At 49.0% G+C, this 18,670-nt stretch overlaps 1 protein-coding gene across 1 annotated transcript; it reads left to right on the top strand.

The window, feature by feature from the left end:
• Positions 1 to 2,041: 2,041 nt before the first annotated feature.
• Positions 2,042 to 16,352, top strand: LOC117011346 (fructose-bisphosphate aldolase A-like). Its single transcript, XM_033086700.1, has 6 exons — positions 2,042 to 2,080; positions 3,365 to 3,486; positions 5,035 to 5,246; positions 6,167 to 6,221; positions 12,980 to 13,081; positions 13,276 to 16,352. Exons 2-6 carry the CDS (start codon positions 3,375 to 3,377, stop codon positions 13,290 to 13,292), a joined length of 498 nt encoding a protein of 165 aa, XP_032942591.1. The 5' UTR covers positions 2,042 to 2,080; positions 3,365 to 3,374; the 3' UTR covers positions 13,293 to 16,352.
• The last annotated feature ends 2,318 nt before the right edge of the window (positions 16,353 to 18,670 follow it).

Here is an 18,670-nt window from a genome sequence, read left to right as displayed (position 1 = left end):
AGGGAGATTTTGGGGATTGGGAGCAAATGCTGAAGTTTAAAAGTGCAAGTTGTGAGGGGAAAAGTGGAGATTTTGAGGGCAAAATTGCAGATTTTCAGGTAAAAATGAAGATTTTTGGGGGAAAATCAGATTTTCTGATAATATTTGCAGGTTTTTTGAGGTGAAAAAAGCAGATTTTGGGGTCTTGGGCGGATTTTGTGAGGGGAGAGGAAATCGTGAGGTAAAAATTGCAGATTTTGAGGAAAAAATTGGAGATTTTGAGGTGAAATTTGCAGATTTTGAGGTGAAAAAACAGATTTTGAGGTTTGGGAGTAAATTCTGAGGTAAAAATTGCCGATATTGGAGGTAAAAAACTGCAGGTTTTGGCGGTTTGGAGGAAATAATGAGGTAAAAATTGCAGATTTTGAGGAAAAAAATCAGATTTTGAGATAAAAATTGCAGATTTTGAGGTAAAATTTGCAGATTTTGGGGTGAAAAAGGGAGATTTTGGGGGTTGGGAGGAAATGCTGAAGTTTAAAAGTGCGAGTTGTGAGGGGAAAAGTGCAGATTTTGAGGTGAAAATTGCAGATTTTGGGGTCTGGGGTAGATTTTGTGTTTTGGGAGGAAATTGTGAAGTAAAAACTGCAGATTTTGAGGACAAAATCAGATTTTGAGGTAAAATTTGGAGATTTTGAGGTTAAAATGCAGATTTTGAGGTTTGGGAGGAAATTCTGAGGTAAAAAGTGCAGATTTTCAGATAAAAAGTGAAGATTTTGGGGGAAAAATCAGATTTTCTGATAAAATTTGCAGATTTTTGAGGTGAAAAAAGCAGATTTGGGGGTCTGGGGTGGATTTTGTGAGGGGAGAGGAAATCGTGAGGTAAAAAGGGAAGATTTTGAGGAAAAAAATTGGAGATTTTGAGGTTAAAAGTGCAGATTTTGAGGTAAAAGTTGCAGATTTTTAGAAAAAAAAGCAGATTTTAGGGTGCAAAACTCAAACTTTATGTAAAAAAAAAAATTTTGGGGGTGAAAAATACGGATTTTTTTGGTCCAAAGGGCAGATTTTGGGTGAAAAAACCCAATTTTTTGGTCCAAAATGTGGGTTTTGTGGTTAAAAAAATTGAATTTTGGGGTGAAAAAGTCGAATTTTGGGTGAAAAAATCGAATTTTGGGTATCAACAGGTGGATTTTGTGGAGGATAAAATGGATTTTGGGGTGAAAAAAATCAAATTTGGAGGTTCCAAAGGTGGATTTTGGGTGAAAAAAATCAAATTTTGGGGGTGGAAAGCCGAATTTTAGGGTGAAAAAGTCGAATTTTGGGGTTCAAAAATTGAACGTTGGGTGGAAAGTTCAGATTTTGGGGTCCCAAAGCCGAATTTTGGGGTGAAAAATCCAAAATTTGGGTTCCCAAAGTCGAATTTAGTGTGGAAAATTCGAATTTTGGGGTGAAAAAGCCGAAGTTTGGGGTCCCAAAGCCAAATTTTGGGGTGAAAAATCCGAATTTTGAGGTCCAAAAGTCGAATTTTGGGGTGAAAAAGTTGAATGTTGGGTGGAAAATCCGAATTTTGGGGTCCCAATGCCAAAATTCGAATTTTGACCTCCTAAAGCCAAATTTTGGCGTGAAAAATCCGAATTTTGGGGTCCAAAAGTCAAATTTAGGGGTAAAAAGTCGAATTTTGGAGTTCAAAAGATGCATTTTGGGTGGAAAATCCGAATTTTGGGGAGAAAAATCCGAATTTTGGGGTCCCAAAGCCGAATTTTGGGGTGAAAAATCCGAATTTTGGGGCACAATCCCCCATGGGGGAGGGGTGAAGCCCTTTCCTGGTTCTCCTTCCTCCTCCTCCTCCTGCTCTCCCCTTGAATCGCCCTTGGGGAGGGGCGGGGCCAATCCCGGGACATTCTCGGGACATTCCGGGACATTCTGGGACATTCCCGGCTCTGCTCATGCAGCTCCCGCACCCTCCGGACACTCCGGACACCGCCGGACACTCCCGAACCCTCCCGGACCGTCCCGAACCTTTCCGGACACACCCGAACCGTCCCAGACAGTCCCGGACACCTCCGGACACTCCCGAACTTTTCCGGACACTCCCGAACACTCGGTCAGTGACCCCCTTGAAAGTTGTTAGGTTTTTTTCTTAATATTTGGGGTTTCTTTCTCGAAATTTTGGGTGTTTTTCCTTTTTTTTTTCTGAAATTTTGGGGGTTTATACTTAAAATTTGGGGGTTTTCTCTCGAAATTTGGGGTTTTACCTTGAAATCTTGGGGTTTTTTCCTTGAATTTTGGGATTTTTTCCCTCAAAATGTGATGGTTTTCTCCTGAAATTTTGAATTTTGGGGTTTTTTTTCCTTAAAATTTGATGTTTTTCCCTGAAATTTTGGGGGTTTTTTGCTAAAAATTGGGATTTTTTTCCCCTTAAAATTGGGGATTTTTTCCTTAAAATTTGGGATTTTTTTCTTGAAATTTGGAGTTTTTAATGTAAAATTTGGTGTTTTTTCCCTGAAATTTGGGGTTTTTTTTCCCCCTTAAGTTTTGAGGTTTTTTCCGTTAAAATTTGGGTTTTTTACCCCTTAAAATTTGTTGGTTTTTCTTTAAAATTTGAGAGTTTTTTCCTTAAAATTTGGGGGTTTTTTTCCTTAAACTTTGGGGTTTTTCTCCTTAAAAATTGGGGTTTTTTCATCAAATTTTGGGGGTTTTTTTCCTTAAAATTTGAATTTTTTTCCCCTAAAATTTGGGGTTTTTTTCCTTGAAATTTTTGGGTTTTTCCCCCCCGCCCCCCCAGTGCTCCCAGTGCCCTCCCAGTGACCTCTGACCCTCTCCCAGTGCTTCCAGTCCCTCCCAGTGTAATCCCAGTCTCTCCCAGTTCATTCCCAGTGACCTCTGATCCCTCCCAGTGCCCCCAGTCCTTATCAGTGCCATCCTTATCTGCTCCCAGTCCTTCCCAGTCCAGTCCCAGTTCACTCCCAGTGCTCCCAGTCCCCTCCCAGTGACCTCTGATCCTCTGCAGTCCCCTCCCAGTCCCTCCCAGTCCCTCCCAATTCCCTTCCAGTTCCCCGCAGTCCATTCCAGTCCCCACCAGTCCATTCCCAGTTCAATCCCACTCCCTCCCAGTCAATCCCAGTCCCTCCCAGACCCTCCCAGTCACTCCAGTCCACTCCCACTCCCTCCCAGTCCATTCCCAGTCCACTCCCACTCCCTCCCAGTCCATTCCCAGTCCATTCCCAGTCCCTCCCATTTCCCTCCCAGTCCCTCCCACTCCATTCCCAGTCCCTCCCATTTCCCTCCCAGTCCCTCCCATTCCCTCCCACTCCCTCCCAGTCCCCCCTTTGGTGTGCAGGATGATGTCCCACCTGCCATCCCCTCTGCTGTCCCCGTGTCCCCTCAGTGCCACCACCATGTCCCCTCCCATGCCTGCGCTCACCCCCGAGCAGAAGAAGGAGCTGGCGGCCATCGCCCAGCGCATCGTGGCACCCAGAAAAGGCATCCTGGCTGCTGATGAGTCAACTGGTATGGACTGGGATAAACTGGGAGGGACTGGGAATGGACTGGGAGGGACTGGGAGGGGCTGGCGGCCATCGCCCAGCGCATCGTGGCACCTGGAAAAGGCATCCTGGCTGCTGATGAGTCAACTGGTATGGACTGGGATGGACTGGGAGGGACTGGGAATGGACTGGCATGGACTGGCATGGACTGGCGGCCACCGCCCAGCGCATCGTGGCACCGGGAAAGGGAATCCTGACTGCTGATGAGTCAGCTGGGATGGACTGGGATGGACTGGGAGGGACTGGGAATGGACTGGGATTGAACTGGGAGGGACTGGGAGGGACTGGCGGCCATCGCCCAGCGCATCGTGGCACCTGGAAAAGGAATCCTGGCTGCTGATGAGTCCACTGGGATGGACTGGGATGGACTGGGATAAACTGGGAGGGACTGGGAGGGACTGGGATTGAACTGGGAGGGACTGGGAGGGGCTGGCGGCCATCGCCCAGCGCATCGTGGCACCTGGAAAAGGCATCCTGGCTGCTGATGAGTCCACTGGGATGGACTGGGATGGATTGGGAGGGACTGGGATTGAACTGGGAGGGACTGGGAATGGACTGGGAGTGACTGGGATTGAAGTGGGATGGACTGGGAATGAACTGGGATTGAACTGGGAGGGACTGGGATTGAACTGGGAGGGACTGGGATGAACTGGGATTGAACTGGGAGGGACTGGGAAGCACCGAGACAACACCAGGAGCCTGTCTGGGGTTCCTGGTTTATGCTGGTCCATACTGGTTTGTACTGGTCTGTACTGGTTTGTACTGGCCTGCATGGGTTCATGCTGGTCCATACTGCTTAGTACTGGTTTTAACGGGCTTATACTGGTCCATACTGGTCTGTACGGTTCTGACTGGTTTCTGGTGTTTTATACTGGTCCATGCTGGTCCATACTGGTCCATGCTGGTCCATACTGGTTTATGCTGGTCTGTGTTCATTTATAGTGGATTCTACCGGACCATACTGGTCTATACTGGTCCATACTGGTTTATACTACTCTGGTTTATACTAGTCTGTACTGGTTTGTACTGGCCTAAGCCGGTTTGTACCAGTCCATGCTGGTCTATACCAGTTTATATCAGTCTGTACTGGTCCATACTGGTCCATACTGGTTTATACTAGTCTGAACCCATATATACTGGTCTATACTGTTTTGTACTGGTCTGTACTGGTTTATACTGGCCTGTAATGGTTTGTACCAGTCCATACTGGTCCATACTGGTCCGTACTGGTCCATACTGGTTTATACTAGTCTGAACCAGTCCATACCCATATGTACTGGTCTGTACCAGTTTGCACCAGTCCATGCTGGTCTATACTGTTTATATCAGTCCATACTGGTCCATGCTGGTCCATACTGGTCCGCACTGGTCTCTCCCCAAGTGTCTGAGCTCGGTGGGGGCCGTGAACACGGAGGAGAACCGGCCGGTTTACATTGATCCATACTGGTCCATACTGGTTTATAGTGACCCAGACTGGTTTATACTGGTCCATACTGGTCTCTCCCCTCCTCGGGCAGCATTGCCAAGCGCCTGAGCTCTGTGGGGGCCGAGAACACGGAGGAGAACCGGCGCTGGTACCGGCAGCTGCTGTTCACAGCCGACAAGCGCATGGAGCCGTGCATTGGCGGCGTCATCCTGTTCCACGAGACCATGTACCAGAAAGCCAACGATGGGCGCCCCTTCCCGCAGGTCATCCGCGACAAGGGCACCCTGGTGGGCATCAAGGTGGGTACAGGGACGTTGGGGACACCTCGGGGACATTGGGGACACCTTGGGGACAGTGTGGGGACAGTGGGATGTGAGGCAGGAGGGGATTCTGGGATTGCGATGGGCACCACTTCACACGGATCATCCGCGACAAGGGAGCCCTGGTGGGCATCAAGGTGGGTACAGGGACACCTTGGGGACACCTTGGGGACACTGGGGACACGTCAGGGACAGTGTGGGGACAGCAGGGATGTGAGGCAGGAGGGGATTCTGGGATTGCGATGGGCGCCCCTTCCCCCGGTCATCCGTGACAAGGGAGGCCTGGTGGGCATCAAGGTGGGTCTGGGGACATTGGGGACACCTTGGGGACATTTGGGACACCTCAGGGACATCTTTGGGGACACCTTGGGGGGTCAGGGACCTTGGGGACACCTCAGGGACGTTTGGGTGTCCCTTGAGTTGAGCGTGGGGAGGGGGGAGCAGGGCAGAGGGGGCTGGGGTGGCTTCAGTGGGGACACCTTGGGGACACTTTGGGGACACCTTGGGGACACCTCAGGGACACCTTGGGGGTGTCAGGGACCTTGGAGACACTTTGGGTACACCTTGGGGACACCTCAGGGACACCTTGGGGCTGTCAGGGACCTTGGGGACACCTTGGGGACACTTTGGGGACACCTTGGAAGTTTCAGGGAGCTTGGGGACACCTTGGGGACATTTGGGGTCGGGTACTGTTCCGTGACCCAGCTCGGTCACCCCAGGGTGGGGACCTGGAGGGGGACACAAGACAGAGGTGGCCCTGGTGACCCTGGTGACCCCGGTGACTCTGGTGGCCCTGGTGACCTTGGTGACCCTGGTGGCTGCAATGACCCTGGTGGCCCTGGTGACCTTGGTGGCTCTGGTGACCCTGATGTCCCCACTGACCCCGTTTCTGTCCCCAGGTTGACAAGGGCGTGGTGCCCCTGGCTGGCACCAACGGAGAGACCACCACCCAGGGTGAGTGACAGCACTGTCCCCAAGGTGTCCCCAGTGTCACAGACATGTCCCCAATGTCACAAATGTGTCATTGTCACTGTCATTTTCACTGTCCCTGTCACAGCTGTGTCCCCAATGTCACTGCTGTGTCACTGTCATTGTCCCCAGTGTCACACCTGTGTCCCCAATGTCATAGATGTGTCATTGTCCCTGTCCCTGTCACAGCCCTGTCCCCAATGTCACAAATGTGTCCCCAATGTCACAGCTGTGTCATTGTCCCTGTCACAGACATGTCATTGTCCCTGTCACTGCCGCGTCCCCAATGTGTCCCCAAAGTCACAGTCGTGTCCCCAATGTCACAGTTGTGTCATTGTCCCTGTCATTGTCCCTGTCACAGCTGTGTCCCCAATGTGTCCCCAATGTCACAGCTGTGTCATTGTCCCTGTCATTGTCCCTGTCATTGTCACTGTCATTGTCACTGTCACAGCCGTGTCCCCAGTGTCACAAATGTGTCATTGTCCTTGTCATTGTCACTGTCACAGCCCTGTCCCCAATGTCACAGCTGTGTCCCCAATGTCACCACCGTGTCCTTGTCACCACAGTGTCCCCAATGTCGCAGCTGTGTCCCTGTCCCTGTCACACCTGTGTCCCCAATGTCACAGCTGTGTCCCTGTCACACAGTGTCCCTGTCACTGCTGTGTCACCATGTCCCTAATGCCACCACCATGTCCCTGTCCCTGTGCCAGCTGTGTCCCCAATGTCACACCTGTGTCCCTGTCACTGTCCCAGCCATGTCCCCAATGCCACCTCCCTGTCCCTGTGCCAGCTGTGTCCTCAATGTCACAGCGGTGTCCCCAATGTCACAGCAGTGTCCCTGCTGCCACCACGGTGTCACCATCCCTGTGTCACCGCCATGTCCCCATCATCGATGCCACCACAATGTCCCCATGGTGTCCCCATGATGTCCCCAGTGTCCCCAGTGTCCCCAATGTCCCCATGATGTCCCCAATGTCCCCAGGGCTGGATGGGCTCATGGAGCGCTGTGCCCAGTACAAGAAGGACGGTGCTGACTTTGCCAAGTGGCCCAAATGTCCCCAACAACCCCAATGTCCCCAATGTCCCCAATGCCACCAAGCCCTTCAGGGCCAATGGTGGCATCTTCTTGTGTCTCACCAGGTTTTTGGGGGAAACCAAGGTGGGAGGGTTTGGGGGATTTATGGGGTTACTGAGGGATTTATGGGGTTACTGAGGGATTTATGGGGTTATTGGAAGGTTTATGGACTTGTGGGGTTATAGAGGGGTCATTAGGGTCGTGTGGGGTCACCCCGGTCATGGTGTCACTACATGAGCACAGGTGTCCATCAGGGTCACGTGACCCCCACCTCTGACCCCATAACTGACCCCATAACTGACCCCATGAGTGACCCCATAACTGACCCCATAACTGACCCCATAATTAATCCCATAACCCCATAACACCAAGGACATTGGGACATGAGGGGACAGTGGCCACCGTGTCACCGAGGACATCCTCCACTGGACTCCAGAGGGAAACCGGATTTCTCCACATCACCACTGGACCTCCGGAGGGAAACTGCACCTTGTACAGGAGCACTGCTCCAACTGAGCCACATCTGTCACTACAAGATGACTGCAATCACCTTTTATTCGTTAATGACTGCTCTGTGCTTCTCCTGTGATGGAATCTAGGATAAGGAGTCTTGAATCTTTTTTGTTATAACTTCTATGCATTTCTTGTGGTGTTGCACAATTTCACCCAGCATAGTCAGGAAATGCTGGAGGTCGGCTTGGCTGAGGTTACAAACGGATGCTGCCCAAAGAGAAAAAGAAGAAATGAACTTCTACTTCCCTCACAGGCTGAAACAGCCTTTCTCTGCCTGCCAGAAAGGTACAGAAACGAGGGCATTCTCTGCACCTCTGTCTCCACGTCCAGGGCCCTGCTAGCACAGGCCAACGTGGCTCACAATCCCACAAACGCATGAAGCCAGATGTCTTCAGCTTCAGGAGATTTGGTCCAGGTGACCTTGAAAGGCTCCTCCCAAGCCATGGCAGGCCAGCACTCTCCTTGCTTTTCCTTTGAAAAGCCCCCAGACTGGAGATTCTTTGGAGCAGGGCCCATCTGACGCCGCACACTTGAGCAGAGGAGGAGCCCCTGGCAGCGGGCAGCCTTTCCTACCCCAACAAAGAGAACCCAAAGCCAGGAGAAACCAAAACCAGTCCAATGTGCAAAGGCTCCTGCCTTGAGCCCTGATTCAATTGGCTGAGGGAAATAGGAGCAACTCCATCAGCAAAAGCACACTTTGCTTCTGTGAGGACTGACACCAGCTCTACAGCCCATTTGGAAGAAGGACTTTGCTCTTACTCTGCTATTCCCAAGGATTCTTCCAAACAGTGCAGCTCAGCGCTACTCACTGCTCCCTTAAGGCAAAGCTTCCATCAAGCAAAGGGCATCACCCTTTTTAGGGCTCTTCACAATTCAATGGCAAGGGGAAAAAACAGGGCAAGAAGCACAAGAGACTATGCAGCCCGCAAACTATGGACTTCAGGTGTTACCAAGCTTCCCAGGCAGAAGAATGGGGGCAGATTTGGTTAGAGTGACAGGAGGAAGTGGGAGAGAAGTTGCAGCGCACCGTGCAGGAGCTTTCCATCCCATAAGGAGGCACTCCTTCCACCATCTCAAAGCCCACGATGCCAAAGGACCAAGATGTCCACTTTGGGGCCGTAGGGCTTCCTGGTGAAAATTTTCTGGCACCATCCAGTATGTCGTACCAACAGCTGATCTCCGTTTGCTCTGCTCAGCCGTCAGCTGAGCAGCCAGACCGAAATCAGCTAAGGAGAAAAAACCACTCTGATCAAGCCAGCGTGAATTAGGAAAGCAAACAAAAGAATTCCCCACTCTGCCGATGGCCAAGAAGGCAGCATGCAATCCAGCTGCAAAAGGGGCCATCCTGGCATTCCTTAGGCCTGCTGCTGAGGGAATACGCGATTGGCCACTTGGCAAAAGCCCCCAGTTTCCCACAGTGGCTTCCCCTGAAGCTTGAGACTGTAGTTGCCTTGCTTGGCAAGGGACACACACAAGCCAAAGCCCCTCCCGACACCTTCTTCCCTGCCACACCGCCTTGTGCCTGTGCTCCGCGCTTGCAGCAGGGCAGCCTGCACTGCCACAGGCACCGCTCTTGGGAACTGGCAGTCGCTCAAAGGCACCCCAGCCCTCAGCCCAGCACAGCTGAGCCTGGCCAACAACACCCACCCAACCTGACAGATCCGTCCAAGCCCAGGAGAATGTTGTGGCTTTTGATGTCTCGATGGATGACTTCCTTGGAGTGAAGGAAAGCCAGGCCTTGCAGGCACTGAGGGAGGAAAAAGAAACATGAGCCTAGGAGTCCCACATCAGATTTCATCCCACAAGCAGGGAAGCGGCACATCTGCAAGACTGACTTGCTGGGGGAATGTGAGCCATGGCAGGAAAGGCTGCTGGCAAGGGCAAGAGCTTGCTGCTCCAACGTGAGGACTGCAGTGCCTTTCTACGTGGGGCTGGCTTCACTTTGGAAAGAGAAAGGGCACTTGTTCCCCTGGCCAGTGCCCTGCAAACGCAGACGGAAGGAGCACTGCCATAGTGGCTATGCTCTCTCCAGCCAGACAACAGCGGATGCTTTGCCAATCCCACTTTGGGTGCAAGGCTCTCCTTTGAGGCTGAGCTCTGTGAGAGTCCTGTCAGTCTCTCTTAGTTTTTGCCACTCGGTTCACATTGTGGCACCAGCACGTTTGCTCTTACGGGGACAGAATGCAGTGCCTGCAGGATGCAGGCAGGTGTATAGTGAGGAAAACACAAACAAACACACTAGAAGAAGGACCTGCATACTGGAAGGCTCTTCAGATGCTCTTGCTCCTGCCAGTTGTGAGAGAGAGGCAGAAAGAAAGCTGGGAAGGTGAAATCAATCCTCTCCTTACCACCCATCCCACCCAAGCCACGGGAAGCACAAGCGCTGTCCCTTACCTCCCGAGATACAACTGCTATCTCTTCTTCTACCATCCTGGCCTCCCTGATGACATCGTATAAGGAACCTCCGTCCATGTGTTCCATCACGAGCCAGAGTTCCCCAGGTAGCTGAAAGGAGGAAACAACAGCCTGGATATGAATGTGCCTGCACGACCTGATGGATTCTTGTTTCCGTCTCTCTCTCCGAGGAAGACAGGAGGAAGGGAATAGTCATTCACTAGGCTCTACAGGGCTTGATCTCTGTGCAGTCTGAAAGACTGCTTGGTATCCACACCAATGCAACAGGCCAAGGGATTTGTCAGCACTTCAGAAGCTTGGGAAAAAACCAAACAAACCATCAAATCTCAAAGCAAATGAGAAAACATGGAGGGAGCGCAGGAACTTTGAGGCTGTTGGCTCAGTAAAAGAGGCCCAAGTCCTGGTCTTTGAAAGCACACTTTAAACTAGGTATGCCAGGAAAGATAACCGCAGCCCCAATGCAATCTCCTCCCAAGATGCTGTAGATCAGCCCAGAAACAGGAATGAACAGCTCCACCCTCTGCCAGCAGCCAAAGGAGGGATTGAACCTCTGGCTTGAAAGAGGTGAGTGACCCTTCACAGCACAAGAGCAGAACCACTCGCCTGTCTACGTAGTTCACTACGTTGTTGTTCTTATTGTCACGCATGACCTGGATTTCCTTCACACATAGTTTGTTGCTGTTGTCTTGCAGGAAACTGATTATCTTTATGGCCACCTAAAACGACATGGGAAAGCATGAAGCAAAGAAGTCTGACACAGGACCGCATAGGGAACTTGGAGGGCATGATCATTACTCCACTGCAAAACAACAAAGCAAACTCTTACAGACGTGACAGATAAAACACCACCCTAAAAACATCCTGCCCGTTATCCCCCCAAAGAAACACAACCCTACAGATGCTATGGGAAAAACGCCATGATGATGAGTGTATCATGAAGAACACCTCCACAAAAGACAACTCCTGCACTTTGTGACTCTAGGAATTTCCATTTTGCTCCACTAAAACACTTTCCTTCACACCACTGACATTTGCAATTCGTGCCTGACTGTAAAAAGAAGCAAGCAAGTGCTGCCACCACTGCTGGACCTGACTTCTGCACAACGTGCACCAAACCGGACACGACGACCCGAAAGGGACCCAGAACCGAGACTGACAGCCTGGACCTGCCTGCCATGGGCAACCCTGCCAGGAACCACAACCTGCCTGCCATGGACCAAAAACCTGCCAGGAACCACAACCTGCCTGCCATGGACCAAAAACCTGCCAGGAACCACAACCTGCCTGCCATGGACAGCCCTGCCAGGAACCACAACCTGCCTGCCATGGACCAAAAACCTGCCAGGAACCACAACCTGCCTACCATGGACCAAAAACCTGCCAGGAACCACAACCTGCCTGCCATGGACCAAAAACCTGCCAGGAACCAGAACCTGCCTGCCATGGACCAAAAACCTGCCAGGAACCACAACCTGCCTGCCATGGACCAAAAACCTGCCAGGAACCACAACCTGCCTGCCATGGACCAAAAACCTGCCAGGAACCACAACCTGCCTGCCATGAACCAAAAACCTGCAAGGAACCACAACCTGCCTGCCATGGACCAAAAACCTGCCAGGAACCACAACCTGCCTGCCATGGACCAAAAACCTGCCAGGAACCAGAACCTGCCTGCCATGGACAGCCCTGCCAGGAACCAGAACCTGGCTGCCATGGACCAAACCTGCCAGGAACCAGAACCTGCCTGCCATGGACCAAAAACCTGCCAGGAACCACAACCTGCCTGCCATGGACAGCCCTGCCAGGAACCACAACCTGCCTGCCATGAACAAACCTGCCAGGAACCACAACCTGCCTGCCATGGACCAAAAACCTGCCAGGAACCACAACCTGCCTGCCATGGACCAAAAACCTGCCAGGAACCACAACCTGCCTGCCATGGACAGCCCTGCCAGGAACCAGAACCTGCCTGCCATGGACCAAAAACCTGCAAGGAACCAGAACCTGCCTGCCATGGACCAAAAACCTGCCAGGAACCAGAACCTGCCTGCCATGGACAGCCCTGCCAGGAACCAGAACCTGGCTGCCATGGACCAAAAACCTGCCAGGAACCAGAACCTGCCTGCCATGGACAGCCCTGCCAGGAACCACAACCTGCCTGCCATGGACAGCCCTGCCAGGAACCAGAACCTGGCTGCCATGGACCAAAAACCTGCCAGGAACCACAACCTGGCTGCCATGGACCAAAAACCTGCCAGGAACCACAACCTGCCTGCCATGGACCAAAAACCTGCCAGGAACCAGAACCTGCCTGCCATGGACAGCCCTGCCAGGAACCACAACCTGCCTGCCATGAACAAACCTGCCAGGAACCTTTGCCAAGCACAGGAAAGTGGAGGAAGATCACAAGGTACAATGCCAGGGTATCAGCATGGTGTAAAAAGGAATGTGTTTATAAACAGAAAGGGTGGCTTGGTTAAAAATAAGATAGAGCAAACCTCTGGGTGTGGCTGCAACCTGGGCCTGAAGTTTTATAGCTTGCTTAGAAAATTGTTCATAACCCTTGCATCTTTGCATTTCTGGGTTATAAAATTGGATTTTCCTGGCTGTTTTTTAAAATTTGGCTGTTTACTGTTGGTTTGTCAGTATTTAGGATGTTTGGGGGAGGGTGGGCTGTGAGCTAGGCCAGGGTGTGCACAGTGTTCCTGTTGCCTTCTAACAGCTCCTTTTTCCCTCATAGTTTTCCAGGCTGCAGGCATCACTGCTCTCTCTGCCACCGAGCAAGGAAACCTGCTGCTGAATTTCTCCATGCTTGGGAAAAGTTTAATGATTACAAAGCATTGTGAGTTGCCAAGTGAGAATCCAAGGTTCCATTTCCATTACTGGAGGGAATTGCTGGGGAAGAGTGGGAGAGCCTGGAGCACAGACTATGCCTGGGACAAATGAACATTTTCTCTGGAAATTTAGAAAAGCCAGGCTTTGGAGTTGCTTTAGGCATCTCTCTCTGACCAGCTTTCTCTCTCTCTGTTTTTTCAGGGATCTGCAGGGGATGAGAAGAATCCTTTCCCAGAGACCTTTCTGCCAAATGAAGACAAGACAAGAAGTTTGAAGGGTGTTTGTTTCACAGCCTTGCCTGTAGTTCCTGAAGACAGAATTTATAGTGGCTCTGACTGGAACCCAAGTGCCTTTACTGGGTCTCCAGGATGTAAACAGTTCCATGTTCTCTGTTTTTTTGGATAGTTCCATGTTCTCTGTTTTTTTGGAGCCTCAGAAACAGTTCTGTTTTGTTTATTTTCTTACTGTTCAATGCAAAGCACCTGCATACTTTTGTGTTTGTTTTAAGTAAAGTTTTACGTTCTCTTTGTTACCTTAGGAAGACTTTGTGGTTTTTGAGGGTAATGCTTTTCTGCCTTGCAAAAGAAGAGATGGGGGGTGGTACCTGCCTTTAAAATGACCAAGTGCAATGAATTTTCTGAATGGCCCCTTGTGCTGATGGTCTGTGAATGTTGAATATTATGAATAACTCTTATGAATAACTAACAGGACAATATTCACACCTATCAATGACAGGAAATCTACGCTCAGATTGTTAGTGAGGATCTTGCTCAGTTTTACCCTAGTCAGAGCCAAGTTTGGGTGGCAAAATGACACCCAAGGTGTGGTTGGAAACAGCTCTGCCTGTCTCCAGTGCTGGAGGGATGGGACTCACAGGGAGGGTTCCTACTTGGGCTGCTTTTTGGCATTTGGGTTGGTGAGGGTGGGAAACTGCAATGGGATTGGGCCTTGTTGTGAGTCTGAGAGCTTCCAGGGAGAGGAATCTCTTCTGATAAAGGAGGGATGAAGCGGCTGAATGTGCAATGTAAGGCACATTTTTCATTTGGGTATTTGCTGCAAGCACTGGTGGTCCCAGTGAATGTCCAGGAGCAGAATTTGGTACCAAAGTAGGGAGTCCTTCCTGTGGGAGAGGGCTTGGGCTCACTCTCCCACAGGGAGCCACACTCTAGGATGGGCCCAGTGACTTAGAAACCTGTCAAGGGAACCCAAAAGTGAATAATGAGCTGCTTGCAAGCACTTTTCCCTTGCCACACTTAACAGTGGAGGCAGCATCCACAGCATTGGTGTGCTCAGTTGACACCCTTCTCTTCCCAGAGATTTCCTGGAAATTAATCTTGTAGTATGGCTCAAGGGGTTATTTTTTAAAGAGAAGTCACGCTTCTGAAAAAAAAAAAAGGAAGCCCCAAACCCCTCCAAATTCTGCAGTCACCTTTGTTGACTTGAATGGGCTTTGGATCAATGATATTCATATAAGATATTTAGAGTCAGATTCAAAAAACTGCTAAATAAAAAGTTTTATTTGTACAAGTAGTTTCATTGTCCCTGCAACACAGCTGAGGAGCTTCCTTTCTACAATTGTATCCCCCCATATTACCCCACAATCCACTGCATTCCAATATGAAAGCAAGTTATTGGTAATGGTCAGCAAATGGTCAATAAAACATGGATTTTATGTTCATTTCATGAAAAGCCTCAGTGCATTCCAGGGATAAGCTGCCCTAATGGCCAGAAGGAAGGTCCATGTTCTCCCTCCCCAATTTACCTATCAAACCTTTTTTACTCCTTGTCCCTGGAGTTATCCCTGCCCACAGCAGGGGGGTTGGAACTAAAACCATCTTTAATGTCTCTTCCAACCCCATCTATTCTGTGATTCTATGAAATAATAGAAAATTTTTAAAAATCTATGGTATTTCAACCACAAGCCAGCCCAAGGACCTGCAAAGGGTCAGGAAAGATGCTCATTGTTTTCACTTGGGCCTATTCTAGGACATGAACAAGATGAGTTTTTTACCTGTTCGTTTTGTCTGCCAGCTCTGGCCTTCTGTCAGTGAGGAAAACTTTAATTAAGGGCAGTAAGTGACCTTCTGCTCAAAACCAGTGACCAGTGGGTATGAAGCAGCAGCACAGACATGCAGAGGTGACTTTTTTGCCACTCCCAGAACAGCCAGAGTTCCTTAGCTGCCTGCTTAGAGCAGAGTTGCATTAAAATGCCACCAAGTGGCAGCAACACCAGCCTCGAAGACTGAGCCAAGGAGGAATTACAAGTCTTCATCTCCTGGCTGGCTGTGCTTTATTTGCTACCAGTTCCAGTAGAGGAAACGTGCAAAGCTTCAGAAAACAAATACAGATGTGGTAAAAGCAGCCAGCAATAAAAATTGAAGTGAAATATCTGAACAGAGCACTTGGATTTGCAAAACTCTGCACTACAGTGATGCCAAAAATAGTTCCAAGAATGGTTTCAGTCTAAATAAGGACAGAGACCCATTTGACTGTGGGAACAATTTAGAGTTAAGAATTTCCCAGTAATTTGTTCTAATTAGGCTGGAATGGGCTAATTGGCTGAATTTTTACCACCTGTTGACAACTTGTTTGGGGGACTAGGTTGGGCTGGAGCTGGGAAACCATGCAGTCAGTGCTGCATTCTGAGCACCTTGCTTTTATCTTTGGCAAACCTTTATTTACTCAGGACTTTCCCGGGCTTGGTGGGACCTCGTCTCATTCCCTAGGAATTGCTGCTTGTTGATTTTTTTTTTTTTTGCTTCTTGATGTGTGTTTCATGCAGTTTGTTTCCAACTCCTAGACGAGATGGAAACACACTGCAATGAAAATATTGCTGCAAGAGGAGGTAAGGACACAGAAATGAGGTCCTGCAACCAGGACATAGGCAGGCACCCTGATTTTAAGGAACTGCACACAAAAAGCTCAGTTTTCTGTGGGGCTGCATCCCCCTCTGCAGACAGGCTTTTCTAGTTGGAATCATTTTCCCAGCCAGTGTTCAAACAGGAAAGCTGCAGTCTTTCTGATAGAAGTGCTCGCATGTATTTGCTTTATATTTTAAAATATGCAAGTATCACATGGTTTGCCTTCTAAAGTTTTCTGCTCCTAGCTGAGTATTTTAGCAGGATGTCGAATCCAAAGAGTTTTGCTGGCAGCATGGCCCTATCAGGAATGAGATTCCATTGGGAAAGAGGAGTATTAAATAGCAGTTGAAGCTGGGAAAGAATAACCAAATGGACTACAATCCCCTTTGAACATCAATAAATAAGGTGTGGGCAGTAGGGGCTCCTATCACTGTTCTTCACCATGGAGTGGGGGGGATATTCCTTTGTCATCACTGTCCCCTTGCTGGAACTTAGCAGCTTGGGAGTTTTGAACTTTTTGTGCTTTTTGACACTGACTCTTAGGGGAATACTACTTTTGACTTTTGAAGAGGTTCCAAATTTGAGTAATCAAGTTAAAGTCATGAGTGTGTAGCTGGAATAGAAGTGTGTGGTGTCACATGGTGAGGGGTTTAGAATTGAGGGTTTTTAGAATATAGTAATAGGTATGGGACAAGATGGAGGTTCTTCGGCCTTATCTCTTTCCTCCTTTTTTTCTTTTTTTCATCCTTTCAAGTAGTAGCTTTTAGTTAGACAGAAAATCCCTCAGTGCAGGTCAAAGGTGCTTGGTTATTAGGTCAAAAGCATAAATAATATAGGTGTTAGCTTTTAATTGGACTGTTTAGCTTTTAAAAAAACCTTGTAACTAAGTAGATTAATCTCCATTTTGCTCACTTTTAACTAGTAGCTAGAAGTGTTGCAGAACTCTCTGTACTTTAGATATGATTTAATGAACAACCAGGTCCAAAAGAAAAATTCATCTCCTTCATCTTTTAATCCTGACTCTAAGTGAAGACCAAAAAATACCTTTTTACCCTTTCTCTGATTTTACCAGTTCCTGAGGATTTGGTTAAAAAGGATCGTTGCCATTTGAATCCTGACCTGTCGTGGCTGTTTCCAATGTAATGAAAGTCTGCCATTACTCAAAAGACTACAAAGCTGCCTATTGTCTAAACCAGAATTTGCCAGTTTCCTTGTGATGGCTTAGCATGGGAGATCCTTAAAGATCTTGTTTTCTGTCTGTCTGTCTTCCCACCCGAACCCGCCCCGCTCCCAGCACGGAGCCACTGTGGCGGGAGAGGAGCGCAGTGAGAGTGGGGCGGGGGCACAACGGGCGGCTTAGGTGAAACATAATATTAGAAAAATTAGATTTTAGTTAAACTTAAATAATTGATTGATCATCTGTCATCTCATGTTTGCTCAGGTGTGCCTACAATGGGAAAAGACGAAACTGGTAGGTAGGCCTGAAGAAGCACGAACAATCGCAACCAGAAACCCATTCTTTGAAAAATTGGAATATCCCCAGAAATCATTTGTATTGTCATTAATAGAAAAGGGTCGAAAGTTCAGGGCGAGGAAGACTCACCTTACTTCCTCCCTTTAGGACCCCTCCCCACAAAAACGACCCCAGACTTAATTCAAGAAGCCAACCACGCATGCTTAATAGCTATTCAAGCTAATTACCATAGGAAGCAGGGGATGGGAGGGGCTGGTATTATGAATATGTATTTATTTAAATCTTTTGTCAATAAATAGACTCTGTGACCACCTGTAATTTTGCAGTGCGTATTAGGGGGCTACCCCACGCTGCTGCCCAGCGCTGAATAAACATACCCTTTCTAACTTTAAATTGTTAGAGAGTCTTTTGTCCGTCACAGTTGAGTATCGGTACTAGACCAATACTCATATTTTGGTAAATCATTTGGCGACTCTGGTGGGACACTTCTCTCTGGCCGAGGGGCCAGCGGGGTTCAGGACCCCTCTAGGGCGCCCACCTGGGATCTTCCTAGGAGAGGGCTCCTTTTCCTCGCTAGCACCCCGGGGAGCAGAACTAGAACTGCCGGAGACACGGACAAAAAGGTATGTTTAAAAATTAAAGATAGGTACCTTTAAGAGAATCAAATTCATAAGACACTGCAAGACATCGTGCGCACAGTGGAAAGGCCTAAAGTGGATTTGTTTGTAAGTTTCCGCGGAGCTCGAGCTGGCTTGTGTTCCAGGTGAGGCTGGAACTTGTGCCCCGTAGTGGGGGTGCATTGGCAAGCCAGTGGCAGCTGTCAGAGGTAGAGCTCGTGCAGCAGTGGGTCGGTGGAAGTTTTATTTGTAGTTTAAAGCAGCGCGGTGGTGATTTCCAGCTTGAGGCACCGGCTGCGGGCATTGGGGTGTGATGATTGCATTTTTGGTTTGCAGAATACAGCGATCGCAGTTTGTGCGTGCCGAATGTGTGTGTGTGTTTGAGTGTGCAACTTGTTTTTGTGAGCTTTGTGTGCTTCAACTGTGAGTTAGCAGCGCGCTGTTTGTGTTTTATTTTGTGTGTTTTTGAGAGTGTGTTGGCAAAAGTTTTGTATGTGTAAGTTGTGAAAGAATTTTGAAATTTACACCTGAGTAGTAGATACCTAAAAAGTGGAGGAATTTAGAGCACTTGCATTATGTGAATTGCATGAGCTAAGCTGTGTGTGTGTAATTTGACTGTGTGTGTGTAAGCAGCAGAATTGTGG

This window comes from Catharus ustulatus, unplaced genomic scaffold, assembly GCF_009819885.2.
Source record: "Catharus ustulatus isolate bCatUst1 unplaced genomic scaffold, bCatUst1.pri.v2 scaffold_117_arrow_ctg1, whole genome shotgun sequence".
Lineage (NCBI taxonomy): Eukaryota > Metazoa > Chordata > Aves > Passeriformes > Turdidae > Catharus > Catharus ustulatus.
The sequence above is the reverse complement of the archived record's forward strand: the minus strand, read 5'-3'. Positions and strand labels throughout refer to the sequence as shown.